The following is a 13,081-nucleotide window of genomic DNA, read 5'->3' as shown; positions in this document are numbered from 1 at the left end:
AAAATTTCCCGACATCGGGAACCACCTCGGTCGGACCGTGGAGTTGATGAAATGAAATAATTATGATTCTCTTTACGCGTTTCCAGTCACGAGTCACCTTGCGTTCCCTTCATCACCGAAACCCTCTCTCCACCGTCCTCTCTACCTCTCCTCCGCTGTTGCTGTGCAACTGCAACCGGCTAAAACATTATACCAAAACAAAACAAAACAAAACAAAACAAAACAAAGAGAGGAAAAGAGGGATCAAAAGAAAAACAGCAAGACCACCCTTCCTTTTTTATCTTTTTCCCCTCCTCGTCTCCTCCTACCTCTCCTTTCCCAGCAAGAACCATGGAGGACGACGAACCCACCTCAGGTGGGCCTCTCCTCCACCCTCGATCGCCGCCCAGCCCCTGTAGCCCTCTCTCTCTCCTCCTCAGTCGCCGGATCATGAGGGATTCGTCTTCTAGGATTGTCCGCGAGACCGCCGCATTTCAGTTGGAGGAGCGTCATACCGATTGGGGTTATTCCCGTCCTGTCGTCGTCCTTGACCTCGTCTGGAACCTTGCGTTCGTCATTGTGTCGTCCGTTGTCCTCTTGACCACTTTCCGGGAGAGGCCTTCAGCGCCGCTCAGAGTCTGGGTTGCTGGCTACGCTCTTCAGTGCCTTTTGCATGTGGGTTTTGTGTTTTTGGAGTATCGGAGGAGGGTGGCTGCCGTTCGTCGTCAGGACAATGCAACCCCCTATGGGGGATCCAGGTACGAAATCCCTATTAACTTGTACACCCATGATATTTTGGAGCTAACTCAATGGCTGCGTTTCCGGATTGTGTTTTTTCTTATGCGTTCTTACGTTTCTGAGTTGAAGCCTATTTTATTAAAACTGCTATTCTTCCGTGGGGATTTTTCCCCCATGCGGGAGCCACTCTTGTGTTTAATTTTTTTATTTTCGTGTTATTATTTCGATATAGCATTTCATGGATCCGACTTTTCATTTTCAGTTTCTTATTTCTTGGAGGTTCCTTGCTGCTTTAAGTTCCAAGTCTGTGTACTGTTGAGTTTTGTGGTTCGCAAGGGAGTCGATTGCTTTCTCAAGGTCATTATTTGTGTTTCCTTGATGAGTTTCAACTTTCAAAGCTTCAGGAATTTAAATTATTTCATATTTATCGGGAGTTTATTTATCCAATTTTTAGCCGACCAGGTTTTCCTTTATCTGCTATTAAGATAAAGATATCAGAAATACATGTCGCTAGGATGTATCCTGTTTCATTATGTACATCTTTAGGCATTGATCCTGTTATCCTATAATAAATGGACAATTTGTACGATCTGCTTAGAGCTCTGGCCATGGAGGTTCATTCCATACTGAATGCTTCTGGACTGATGAAATGTCCGGCTGCACTTATTTACATGATTCCACTGGCTTCTGTGGACCTTCCGGGGCTTGAGCTATCACATTGATGTCCAAGGGGTTGGACGGAAATCTGCGACTCACATAGAAACCCTATATTGGTGGTCAAGGCTTTTTAGTCTCGAGATTTTGTGGACCTTGGTCTGTTCATTGTGGCTTTGGTAGTGCTTGCACTGTGCTTGTAATAATGCAAATTTTGGTTGACTAAAGTGTAGCTTTCTCAACTATCTTACCAGGCTTCTCTATGATATTTGGCAGCCACATGATATTTCTAAGTAATAGCTTTGTCTTAGTTGTAGTCTCTTCATTATATATATCTTTGGATTATCCTCTTTGAGCACAGCTCTTTTAATAACTTTCTCTTAGAGAACTAAGAAGATGGTTTTGTAATTGTGTCCTTGAAATTTTGTTTGTTCCTCTATGATTTCACTTTTGTATCTTTAAAACACAGCTCTGTATTTTTTTTTAAAGTTTCCATCTTGAAGCACCTTGTTCTGTGATTGGCCATTTGTATTTGTGACTAAAGTTGCTTTGAGAATGTCAGATTTAGAGTGTGGTACTAGCCCTGGCATTGGCTTGGAACCTACATTTCCTGACTTTTATGTGTAAACATAAGCTTATGTCTGTGTTAAGCTACCATGTTATGAAAACCAGTTATTTGAGGTTACATCTAATGTCCTACACCACAGAGAAAGTTGGCAGTACAGAGAGTTGGAATGCAAATTATATCCATGTTTGGCAACTGGTTGACCTTATTTCTGATAGATTCGTAAATGTTACTCTATAGAATTAAAGCCACTTTATTGTGTCTATTGATTTTTCTGTTTTTTTTAAACATATGACAATTTTATTAACTTGTTGAAGGTCAGAAATTGAAAATTTAAGTTTTTGCAGTAAATATAGTATCATCACTTAGATTCTAATTGGAGTGTGATCTGCTCTTCTTTGTCCTGGGTCGAAGTCTCGCCTGCATTAAGTTAGTTGTATGTGTTATGGGTAACTGACATTTACAAAAACACTAAAACATTGTCTTTGCTTGTGTTTTTCTGCTAATCATGCATTGATCCTTTGATGTGGTTTAGGTTGAGAAATCTATTTAAATGGTGCTATTCATTTGGTTCAACTGGTGTTTGGATACAAAAGTTATAATGGTTCATTTTGTTAGGTGGAATCTGAGCGTGTAGTTTAGATATACTGGGATGTGTGTCACTCATATTTGCTGGACCCTATTTAGTTTCGCTGATGATATTATTGGTGTGCTTTATTTGTAATTGTTTGGAAAACCGGATTTCTCGACTGTTTGTCATGATTAAGAAAAACAATAAGAAGTGTTCATATATTTTTTATTGTTTATTTATGTCTAGTCAGACTTTTTTTTTGTTGACTTTTGCCTCTTAATCTCAGCTTTGCCAAAAGGTTGGAGTCTACAAATACCATGGTCTCCTTTCTATGGTGGATTGTCGGGTTCTACTGGATTGTGGTTGGTGGCCAAGCATTGCTGCAAGATGCTCCTCGTCTGTATTGGTAAACGATCTTTTTTTTTAATTTTTTATTCTAGATGATTGCAAAAGATTTTTTGTCCTTGAAAAAAAGTTGAATTGTGAGAAGAGATAGTTTAGTCAAATGACTGCCTACAGACTGCAGGGCCATACTTCAACTTGTTTATGAAAAATTATATTAATGTTTAGTTATCCATTGCATTACCAGGGAGCTTTAGACGCTAAAAAAATCTGAGTGAACTGTCAGCATGCATTTCAACTACTTTAGGAAAAATTACATTAATTTTTATTTCTCAAATTGCAATTTGTACAAAATTGGTGTGCAAGTGTTTCCCAATATTGAAGCAGATAGGTAATAGCCTATATTGGGATTATTCATAGAGGTATATTACCTTTATTTAGGACTGCTACTGGGCACTAGTTAGAACCTTTTGTTTACTACCAGATCTGGGTAAGTATGATGCACTGGTATGACGAGTCTTAAAGAATTTCCAGTAAATTTGTAGGTTATTTACAATTTCATGTAACTTATATCTGGTGCACGTTAGAATGACACTCTGATCTCACCGTGGATTTTTACTCTCATGTGCAGGTTAACAGTGGTTTTTCTTGCATTTGATGTGTTTTTTGCAATATTTTGCATCTTACTAGCTTGCATCATTGGAATTGCTCTGTGCTGTTGCTTGCCTTGCATAATAGCATTTTTATATGCTGTGGCGGGTCAGGAAGGAGCATCGGAGGCAGATATTAGTGTTCTTCCCAAGTTCAGGTATCGCCGGGTTAGTCCATTGGAGGAGAATTTTGATCTAAATGGGCAGCAGGGGGTTCCAGTACTACCAAGACAGCATAGGGTTGGGGGTTCAACAGATGAAGTTGCTCTTTCACCTGATGATTCGGTTGGTACCTCCCCTTCATTCAGTGTGTTTTTTTGTGGTATTTTTGGTATGCCCAAATGCCCATTTGCACTTTAATATAATGTTAATATATTAAAGTGTTTGTCTTTTCATTTTTAGTTATGACTATTTGACTAACTTCGTTGATGTCACCCGGTTCATGGTCACAGTTGACTGGTTGATCTGGGTAGCTTTACCAGGCATTCTAAATCCAGTTACTGATCTGGGTAGCTTTACCAGGCGTTCTAAATCCAGTTAATTGCTTGTAAATGACCCTGTTCAAGGCTCTAGTGCCAGTTTACCTGGCTCAACTGGATTGGGTCATTTGTTAACTGTTTTCCTATTATTCTATTTGTGTTTGCATCATCCAATAGCTAAAATATGAGTGGTAAATACAAGTCTCACTGTTGCTCTCATGCCTGAGTTGGCATGTAGTTTGGTAGCTTGTTTTTGACTGACATGAGTACCATTGTTGTAGGAATGCTGTATCTGTTTAACCCAGTATGAGGATGGAGTGGAGCTTCACTCGCTTCCATGCAACCACCACTTCCACTCGGGTTGTATCATCAAATGGCTCCGTATAAATGCTACATGCCCACTTTGCAAATACAACATCCTTAGAGGGGGGGACGAACAGGTCTGACTGTTCGTTTTGTTGGGCCCAATATGGCGAATTTTCTTCAATTGAGAGAGGGGAGAGGAGAGGAGGGAGAAAGCGAAGATGATTGTTTGCTTCGGGGTTCTTGTTGTACTGTTTTGGATGGGATCGTACAATTGTGCCGTTTCGAGCATGTGAAATTGTGTATATTTGTTTCACTGGCTCAGAATCACATTAAAACCTGTTTTGCAATGTCCTCAATCCAATATCTTATACTTCCTGCTGTTTGTTATCTCTTGAAAAGAAGAGACGGAGAGAGGCCAAGTGCTGCATCAAGTCCAATCGATACTGGCCAAATGGGGCTGGCGACCTTTTTAGAAGAAAACCAAGTTTGTAAGTATGTGTAAAATAGATAACAAACGTGAGTTCCTGAGATTCAATTGCCTGGTGAGGAGTTTTCCCCATTCTTAGCAACCATTCTACTTTATATATGACAAGGCTTTCAGACAAAGATGTATTTAACTTTCTGCGCGATTTCTAGCTGGGTTTGAAATATATACATGTTCTTGTTCAACCTGTTGTTCTATTTCACATGTTATCTATTCTTTTGGAGGATTTTGATTTAGAGAACAATAAGGGTATCTGCAAGGTGTTTAACCTGAAATTTGTGTCATCAATTACAAATGGAACGTATTCAAGACAATTCAGAATAGGGAAAGAACAAAAATTTGAACGCAAAAACTCAATCAGAAACTGAAGCTAGTTATAAACCTGACATGGTACAGTCAAACATTTTTGTTCTTCTTCATCTTTGAGGGAGGCCACCTACCCTTCTTCCTCATCCTCCTTTTGCGAACGAGCCTCTTCCTTCGCAGCCTTATTTTCTTTGCCAGTTTCATCTTCATTCTCTGTTCAAGTATCATTTGCTGCTTAGATTCCAAAGGAAGATTTTCAAATGATACTGACTCTTCTGATGGCTTCGCCGATGGCTCTGAGCCTTCAGCACCTGTTTCATCTATCTCTGACGAAGCCCGAAGAACCAGCTGCTTTTTCTCTCGAACAGTACCAGTGCCAAAACTAACTCTATCCAAGGAGCTCGACTGGAAATTCAGCTTTCCCCTCTGCGACCAGGACGCTGGAAACCAATACAAAATTATGCAACTAATAAAGGTTCGAATCTTAAATAGAAGAGGGGTCAAGAGGGAGGGTGAGCAAATGAGAGAAAGTTCGACATGTCTTTACTGAGATAACTCCATTAGATAGACGTTTAAACAGCTGGCGAGAAGCGTCGGACGAGGGTAACAAGCATTACAGATGTAAGCACATAATCATTGTTGAGCTCCGAAGACAATTTCAGAGGTCCCATCCCACAAGTCCAGGCGGCCGATTTAGCTAAAATTAAGAAAATTAAAGGACCCAATTCGTCCAAAAACAAAAAACGAATGCAAAATGGAACCATATGAAGAGCAACAGACAAAAAAAGAAAAAAAATTTGAAACCGCGAGGTTCTTAGAAAAGAAAAGTCCTTTACTTGTAGCTAAACTACAATAATCCGAACAGCAGAAGCGTAGAAAAGAAAAACGAAAATAAAGAAATGAAAAACAATGAGCCAATCGAACAAAGAGAAAAAAAGGGAAAATGTGAAGGAACAAGAAAGTTCCTCAAGAGCAACATAAAGCTCCAGCAGTTGCAGGTTCACTGCTAGGTTATAACAAATTGACAAACCAGCAATTAATCAACAAAACCCTCAACCAGACTGGGTTCGGCACCAGTAGTTTTCCACTATTCCTCACATATAAAACCAAAATCCAACATTAAATCACAGGAAATCAGAAGAAAGAAAAAGAAATTCAGAAAATGAGACTTACAGGGATTTACTACCATCGCCATCGATGGGGACGAAGAGGAACAAGGAGCTAAAGAAGAGAGAGGGAAGAGGAAGAGGAGAGCCATCTCTCCTACCGTCCGAGCGAGCTTCTTTTTTGGATAAGCTGCTGGTATAAAAACCACGGAGACGAGACGATAAAACGATAAAGATTCAGGTTGAATCTCCAGCGTTAATTTTGTGAACCGGAACTTTCATACCGTCCGACAGTCCTATACGGATTATATATCAACTTTATAAGAAACTACAGATTGCCTACGAAGTAATTTATGAATAACTCATTACTAAACAAGTGTTGTTTATACTGAACCTAGTATAAGCCACACTTGTGGACATGGAGGGGGCAACGAAGGATGAGGCCAAGATAACTCTGGCCATGATTGAGGCTAAGGTGATTGATCATAGAAGCATACATTATGGACATACCAATCATTCTTCTAATAATGTTCACTTGATAAGCTTCAACAATGGCCTTACAATTGTCACGCATGTCAAGTATGTCCACTCTTTTCATGAAGTTTAGTCTATCTTATTCCTTTAAACAAGTTACTCTTGTCGATAAGTATGTTTCTCCTGTTCATGGAGTAGGCAAGATTCAACATACATCCTCCTTGTCATTAAAATTAGTGTTATTTATTCGAAAGTATTTGATTAACTTTTAGTTAACTTACAAAATTAATGAGCTATTTCATAATATTTTATCTTACTCATTATGTATTTCTAGATCTCGAGACAAGGAGAATGATTGGTTCAAGGAGAAAGAAAAACTTTATCACTTGGAAGGTTCACCACTTACTCATTTAGTATTTCCTTCTTGCTAGCTCATCTTTCCGGTGGCATTTGCTGTTAGGATATCCTTCTCTAGCAAAATTGGTTAAGTTGTTTCCATTACCATCCAACTTATTGTTTTATTGTTTTAGTGTAAGTCATCAGAATTCATTTCCATTGAATCAAACAAAAAATAATAATCAGTTTGAGATAATACATTTTGATGTACGAGGACCAAGTCTAGTTCCTAGTAATTATAAGTACTTTGTTTCTTTTATTGATTATTTCAGCCGTTCTACTTGAGTGTATCTCTTATGGTAGAAAATTAGAAGTATTTAATATATTTTAAATTTTATATAATAAAATAAAAACTTAGTTTGATGCCTCTCTTCACATTTTTTATACTGATATTGGGTTTAAGGTTATGAATAAGAAATTTGACTCCTTCACTAATCATCATTTTATGACAGTTAATTTCCAAAGGTGGTGTGGCAAGTTCATGTAGAATTTTCTAATTACCCCCTTTTATTTGAAATAGTAAATTGAAAATATTTTAGTAAAATTATTGTCTAAATTGGTAATTTATAAAAATATAATATTTAGATGATATATTCAGATAAGAAGATTATATTTAAAAATTATTCTAAAGTAAAAATGCAAATCTGCTTTACTAAATCCACTAGTTAAATACAAAGACATAGTTCAGAGTCTGCAAGTTTACAAAGGGCAAGTCCACCATATTTTTTTTTTTATTCCATGGTGTTTCAACCTTCAATTAAATAATTTTCCCAATATCTCTTTCCAGTGATGGCAACATTTTCTTGCAGCTCAGCTCAGATCTTTGATTTCATGGGTTATAATCAGACCACATTCCATGAAAATCTTTGATTTCATAGTCATGTTGCTGGTACTTCAGTAAGGTGGGTTTCCACCAACACTACCGGTAGCACAAAATTTTTGACACCTAGAGGGGCTTCCACCAAAAATCCTCTCCATAGACCACCAAAACATCAGCCTGCCGGCTGTACAAAATTTGAGGCCTAGGGCGCTTCCATCAAAAGATCAGGCCGTCCTCTGGATGCTACAAGGGAGGCCCTCCCGCTCTCCATTGACCATACCCCAGAAACTGTCTTTACCACCAAGACACCAGCCTGCCGGCTTTATTGTGGGATGACCTCCAGTACTGCCATTAGATAGAAGCAACTACTAGTCAAAAAAACTAATCCTGGCGTCACATAATCTTTTTTTATGAATTACCGAAAAATACTGAGCATTTCCAAAAACCACAGAAAGAATAAGACTGTAACAAATATTATACATAACATGCCACAGAAGTAGGTTAAATAGCTCCGTTACATTTCCTTACTAAAAATTTAAGGTAAACATAATCAACTATAGATTTGCCCTCAAGTATGGTAACAACAAGCAAAATTAGTGGTGGCGAAAACAAGTTAAGAGAAGTACCAGCCTCACTGCACTGGTAGTGGACGAGGAAGGACAACAAAATATTTAAGTAGACCAGTCAGCACTCAGACAAACATCACCAATTCTGGCCTGCTATAGATATTGTTCTCCTCATCCTCCAAAGCAGGGTAAGCGGGGACAAGTGCATCTTGTGCCCCAATATACAACGAGTTATAGATCTTCCAATAAACCTCCCTTACTTTCCTTGCTGGGTGAAATAACCCCTGGAGACAGTAATTAAGAACGGCAGCCGCACCCAATGCCACTCTCATCCCTTCTATAGCTTCCGTTACTGCATTGATAACATGAGGAGATGTCTCAAATATGTTTGGCCACACATAGTTAAGCAAATGCACCAAAGCATCCTCGCAGCCCAGACCAGCAACACCCAGTGCCATGTGCTTAACAGCAGAAGCAGCGGTCTGCCTATGAACCAAATCCCGATCCATAAGAGCATCCTCAAGCAACGGTGTAACAGCATAAATATAGTCCTTCCCCATCTCTCCAATATATTCAAACAGAAAGGAGAGAGACTTCAAGACTCCATTCTGCACATTCAGCTCAGGGACCCGATACTCGTTCATCAATGCTGGTAGGACAGTAAATGGAGAGCAAGTCTCAGCAACAATGGCAATTGCTACAGTTGTACAGACACGATTCTGACGTTCCTGAACCTTCAGATTGTTCAACAGGGTTGCTAAAACATCTTGGGGCCCAATAGCTTTAGCAATGTAACCAAATGTGTTTACGGTAGCTCTCCGGATACCCTTCTTGTGAGCCTTTAACATTTCAAGAAGTTCAAAACAGATCCTCATCCATTCACGTGCAGGGACAAACTCAGCTCCACGATCTGCAATTCGGCCTACAAGATCAATGCAGTTTTCTTGCACTTTCTCATGTCTATTTTTCAAAATAGGGGTTAACCGTGGAAGAAGATCCTTGATTGGGGGAGTCATTTTAGTCATACCAATAACATTCACAATCGCTTTAAGTGCCCCCAGTATGGACCCAAGGACCTCAGGGTACTCCTCTCCTAAATATTCATACAAAACAACACCCAAGTGGCCCATAAGCTGTTCTTCTTGACACTGCTTCATAATAACAGCAATCCTGGAAATTAGATCTGCAGCTTGCTGTCTCACCTTTGCACTCTTATTATTCAAACGCCATTTTATCGTACCACAGATCTGTGGAAGGTAAGGCTTAACTCTTTGACCAAGGGCATTTACCACAGCTCCGAACCCATTAAGCATCACGTTGGCATCATCACTAGTCTGTTCTTGGAATGCATATAGGATGCCATCAATTAGAAGCTCTTCTAGCCGTGCATCAATATCTGATGCCCCCAAATTAGCTACAACTTTCTCAATTGTCTCCATTACCATTCTTCGATAAGGTTCACTTTCATCTTTAAGGTCTTCAACAATTCTACCAACAATATCAGAAACACCCACCTTATTTGCAATCTCCACAGTAGTATCCACAAGCTGCCGATAGTTTCTGCGATCCAAAGCCATCCTTCTAACCCAGAAATTCCTGAAAAATTCTGGAAGGATATCACTCCGGATATAATCAGCCTCTACTCCTTCTGTGCTAACACATTGCTTAACCACTTTGAGAACAATCTTCTTCATTTCTTCATCAGGTGATTGGAACTCACGAATCAGTATAAACATGACTTCCTTTGTATAGTAGCTGGCATACATGGCATCCATAAGAGGGATAATAAAACCTATAGCTTTTAGAAAGGCTGCTAAAACCTTCCCCCGATGGGACCTGATACCCTTCCACAGAGGCTTCAAGACCGAATCAAAGCTCTCAATCCCATAGGGTGCTGCAGCCTCTGCAAGAGCAGCAAGAGACAACGCAGTAATTGTTCGCACCTTCTGGTTCTCATCATTAAGCCCATGTTCTATTATTTCCACAAGAGACCTCAGATGTGGCAGGACAGCGCACCCCATCAGAATTGCAATCTGTTGGACAATTTTGATACCTGTGTGTCGAGCCTGCCATGACTTCTTACTCTGACACACAGCTTTCAAAAATGGCAAAAGTGCAGGAATTCCTAGTGCAGAGGCAACAACACTAAATGCCCTGGCAGTAGTGTTACGGACATACTCATCAATATTGTCAATGTCTGGTCTCATTGCTGCAATCATTGTAGCCAAGCCAGCTGCTTTGCTGAGATTGGAGATGATTTCCCTACCCTCCACACGAGCATAATAGTCTTCATCAATCAAAAGAGGCTCAATGACCACCAGAATCTTGTGCACAAAGGGCCTAACGAGCTCATCTAATTTATACAACACCCTGTCAATAACTTTAACCAAAAGGTGGCGCTCCTGATCTTCCAAGGTTGGTTGCATCAGCAAGGGCAAAATTCTATTGAAAAGAGGGCCTGCTCCAAACTCTCGTGCCTTGTCTGTAAGCTGTCGTAGGGCTGTTTTCCTCTGAGGAGGAGTACCATTTTTCACCTTAAGGAGCAGTTTCATGATCTTCCGCTCTTTTTGTTCTTCAGGCGACAACTCTTCCTCGTCATCTTCGTTCAAGAGAGCACCAAAGTATTGGTAGTCCTCAGGCTTCATGAAAGGCAAGCCTCCAGGTGCTTCCTTGGGGACATCAAATTGCTGACCACGGTTCTCTTCAGGAATTGCATATAGAGGAGTCCCCAATGGGGTAGGGGTGGCCAGAAGCTTCCTTGCTGGTGTTCTGATGGGAACATAAGATGCAGGAGGGGGTAGAATCACGTAACCTTCCTGTGGGAACATAGCATCTAATTCTTCATCAGCCAAGGGCCGGTTGCGTTCTTCAATGTCCCTTTCCCATCTAAGAAGGTTATACTGCTCAGGGGTAATGGCACCACGGAGATTGATGGCTCCTGGTGTTGGAGTAGCAAGATCTAAGCCCCCAACAGGGGTGACACCAGGAGTATATGCTGCAGCAGGTGTGGCCCCAGGCAGCGGTGTAGCACTACCCATACTTGCAGGTGTTTCATCCCATCTTGATCTCTGACGCTTTGGAGTTGGGGTGGCAAGCCCGGCCAGCTTCGGTGTTGCATCCCATGTCATTCCAGCAGGTGTAGCCCCAGGAGTGACTCCAGCAGCAGGCGTTGCATCTGCATCAGCTAAGCGCCCTGGCGTGGGTGTCTCATCCCAACGGTTCCGCCTGGAGAGTGAAGGGGTCGCATCAGCAGCCACCCTACCAGGTGTGGGAGTAGCATCCCATCGGCCAATTCCAGGCGTTGAATCTGGCATGTCCCAATCGGAACTTGCTGTAGTTTTTGCCTTTTTGCTAGAACTGTCCTCCTGATCCTGAGATTGATCCCATCGATTTCTCCTCTTCTGAGTTGCCAGAGCAGGCGCTGATCCAGCATCCTTGCCATGGTCCAAAGCCTTGTTCTCTTCTTCCTCTTTCTTTTTCTTTGCAATAGCTCTCAGTGTTTCTTCCTTTTCTCTCTTCAATGCCTCCTCTTTCATAATATCAGCATAAGTCCTCACATTTATGTCTGGGGTTTTCTCCCCCATAGAAAAAGGATCATTTCGCTCTGGTGAAATTATCCGATTAAGTCTCCTTTGCCTATACTCATCTTCTCTGTCAATAATTTTGGACGGCTTCTTGAACCCCAAGTCCTCATCCCCCATTCCTCTTGGCAGGTCTTTCATGACGGACTTAGGAGCAGTGTAAGAAGCCAATTTACGGGCAACTTCCCTTTCACCCACATCTTGGTCTTCCTCATCTTCGTTAACAGGGATTGAACGCTCATAACCCTCAAAGCGGTTGATCTCTCCATAAAGATCTCTATCAAAGGCAACAGCAGTCAGAGAAGCAAGTTCCTGCTCCTTCTTTCTCCTTTCTTCTTGGATTCTAGCTACGTCGGAATCTATCGCATCCATTTTTGGTAACTTCTACTTTCGCAGCCTAATTTACAGACCGACGATCCTAACTCACCAATCTCAGTTCTAAAATCACAAAGAGAAAAAAAAAAAAAAAAAAAAAATCAACAATAAAAGCCGAAACCAACCACAAGTAAACTCAAAACAGATAAATGAACTGAAAATTATGAAATCAACAACCCTAGGTTTCCAGAAGAGTTAAACGTAGCGCGCAGAGCTCACTGGAGTTTGACCAAATCCCGGGAATGAGTTCAAACGCTGAAACTCAAACACTTTCTTAGCAACGAACACACGGTAAGCCCTGCAAAAACCTAAAAGAAGAGAAATCCACGGGCAACGTTAGATAAAAAAGAAAATGAAAAATTAACGTCTAACAAGGAAGGCTACGATACGGTTCCGGGGACGGGGTAGTGGAAATTTACCTTACCCTGGCGGGGTTCTACAATTTCCAACGCCGAGGGATGCAAACGGAAACGAGGGAGCAGGAAATATATGCTGCAGATTTCAATTAACAGATTAACAGTCTCAAAAACATGCTTGCGGACCGTGAAGGTCTGTTTTCGAGGCGGTTAAGTGAGTAGTTTCAGAAGCCCATAATGGTCCTCGGGCCTAGGCCCCCTATTGTGATCTCCAGGTCAGAATCCCACTATTTTATTAATATTAAACAAGGGGAGAATTTACATGATTACCCT

The 13,081-nt window shown here is 40.8% G+C and overlaps 3 protein-coding genes across 5 annotated transcripts; 1 reads left to right on the top strand and 2 right to left on the bottom strand.

Annotated features, from left to right (window-relative positions):
- Positions 1-48: 48 nt before the first annotated feature.
- Positions 49-4,662, top strand: LOC137955340 (E3 ubiquitin protein ligase RIE1-like). The gene is made up of 4 exons (XM_068802241.1): positions 49-737; positions 2,794-2,913; positions 3,481-3,784; positions 4,260-4,662. The coding sequence occupies exons 1-4, from the start codon at positions 331-333 to the stop codon at positions 4,422-4,424; spliced, it is 996 nt and encodes a 331-aa protein (XP_068658342.1). The 5' UTR covers positions 49-330; the 3' UTR covers positions 4,425-4,662.
- A 356-nt stretch (positions 4,663-5,018) lies between these two features.
- Positions 5,019-6,366, bottom strand: LOC137955345 (large ribosomal subunit protein cL37). The gene is made up of 2 exons (XM_068802249.1): positions 6,248-6,366; positions 5,019-5,514 (listed from the first exon to the last, which is right to left on the bottom strand). The coding sequence occupies exons 1-2, from the start codon at positions 6,330-6,332 to the stop codon at positions 5,165-5,167; spliced, it is 435 nt and encodes a 144-aa protein (XP_068658350.1). The 5' UTR covers positions 6,333-6,366; the 3' UTR covers positions 5,019-5,164.
- Positions 6,367-8,006: 1,640 nt separating this feature from the next.
- Positions 8,007-12,899, bottom strand: LOC137955990 (uncharacterized). Of its 3 annotated transcripts, none has more exons than XR_011113198.1 (4): positions 12,812-12,899; positions 12,570-12,700; positions 8,497-12,455; positions 8,007-8,215 (listed from the first exon to the last, which is right to left on the bottom strand). XR_011113198.1 is itself a non-coding variant. In XM_068803258.1 (3 exons), the coding sequence occupies exon 3, from the start codon at positions 12,387-12,389 to the stop codon at positions 8,562-8,564; it is 3,828 nt and encodes a 1,275-aa protein (XP_068659359.1). In that variant the 5' UTR covers positions 12,390-12,455; positions 12,570-12,700; positions 12,812-12,899; the 3' UTR covers positions 8,368-8,561. The 3 variants fall into 3 exon arrangements, 1 of the variants encoding a protein (XP_068659359.1); XR_011113199.1 differs by having other exon boundaries at positions 12,817-12,886; XM_068803258.1 differs by lacking the exon at positions 8,007-8,215 and having other exon boundaries at positions 8,368-12,455.
- Between the last annotated feature and the right edge of the window lie 182 nt (positions 12,900-13,081).

This window comes from Aristolochia californica, unplaced genomic scaffold (assembly GCF_029961685.1).
Source record: "Aristolochia californica isolate CCGP_79_NKW_82.1479 unplaced genomic scaffold, dmAriCali1.0.hap1 SCAF_2, whole genome shotgun sequence".
In the NCBI taxonomy this organism is placed as follows: Eukaryota; Viridiplantae; Streptophyta; class Magnoliopsida; order Piperales; family Aristolochiaceae; genus Aristolochia; species Aristolochia californica.
The sequence above is the reverse complement of the archived record's forward strand: the minus strand, read 5'-3'. Positions and strand labels throughout refer to the sequence as shown.

Bases quoted from the DNA above. Each gene is read 5' to 3' on its own strand.
- LOC137955340 (XM_068802241.1), top strand. From the start codon at position 331: ATGGAGGACGACGAACCCACCTCAGGTGGGCCTCTCCTCCACCCTCGA. The intron at 738-2,793 runs GTACGAAATCCC...TCTTAATCTCAG, and splicing joins ACCCCCTATGGGGGATCCAG to CTTTGCCAAAAGGTTGGAGT. The intron at 3,785-4,259 runs GTTGGTACCTCC...CCATTGTTGTAG, and splicing joins CTCTTTCACCTGATGATTCG to GAATGCTGTATCTGTTTAAC.
- LOC137955345 (XM_068802249.1), bottom strand. From the start codon at position 6,332: ATGGCTCTCCTCTTCCTCTTCCCTCTCTCTTCTTTAGCTCCTTGTTCC. The intron at 5,515-6,247 runs GTAAGTCTCATT...ATTGGTTTCCAG, and splicing joins GGCGATGGTAGTAAATCCCT to CGTCCTGGTCGCAGAGGGGA.
- LOC137955990 (XM_068803258.1), bottom strand. From the start codon at position 12,389: ATGGATGCGATAGATTCCGACGTAGCTAGAATCCAAGAAGAAAGGAGA.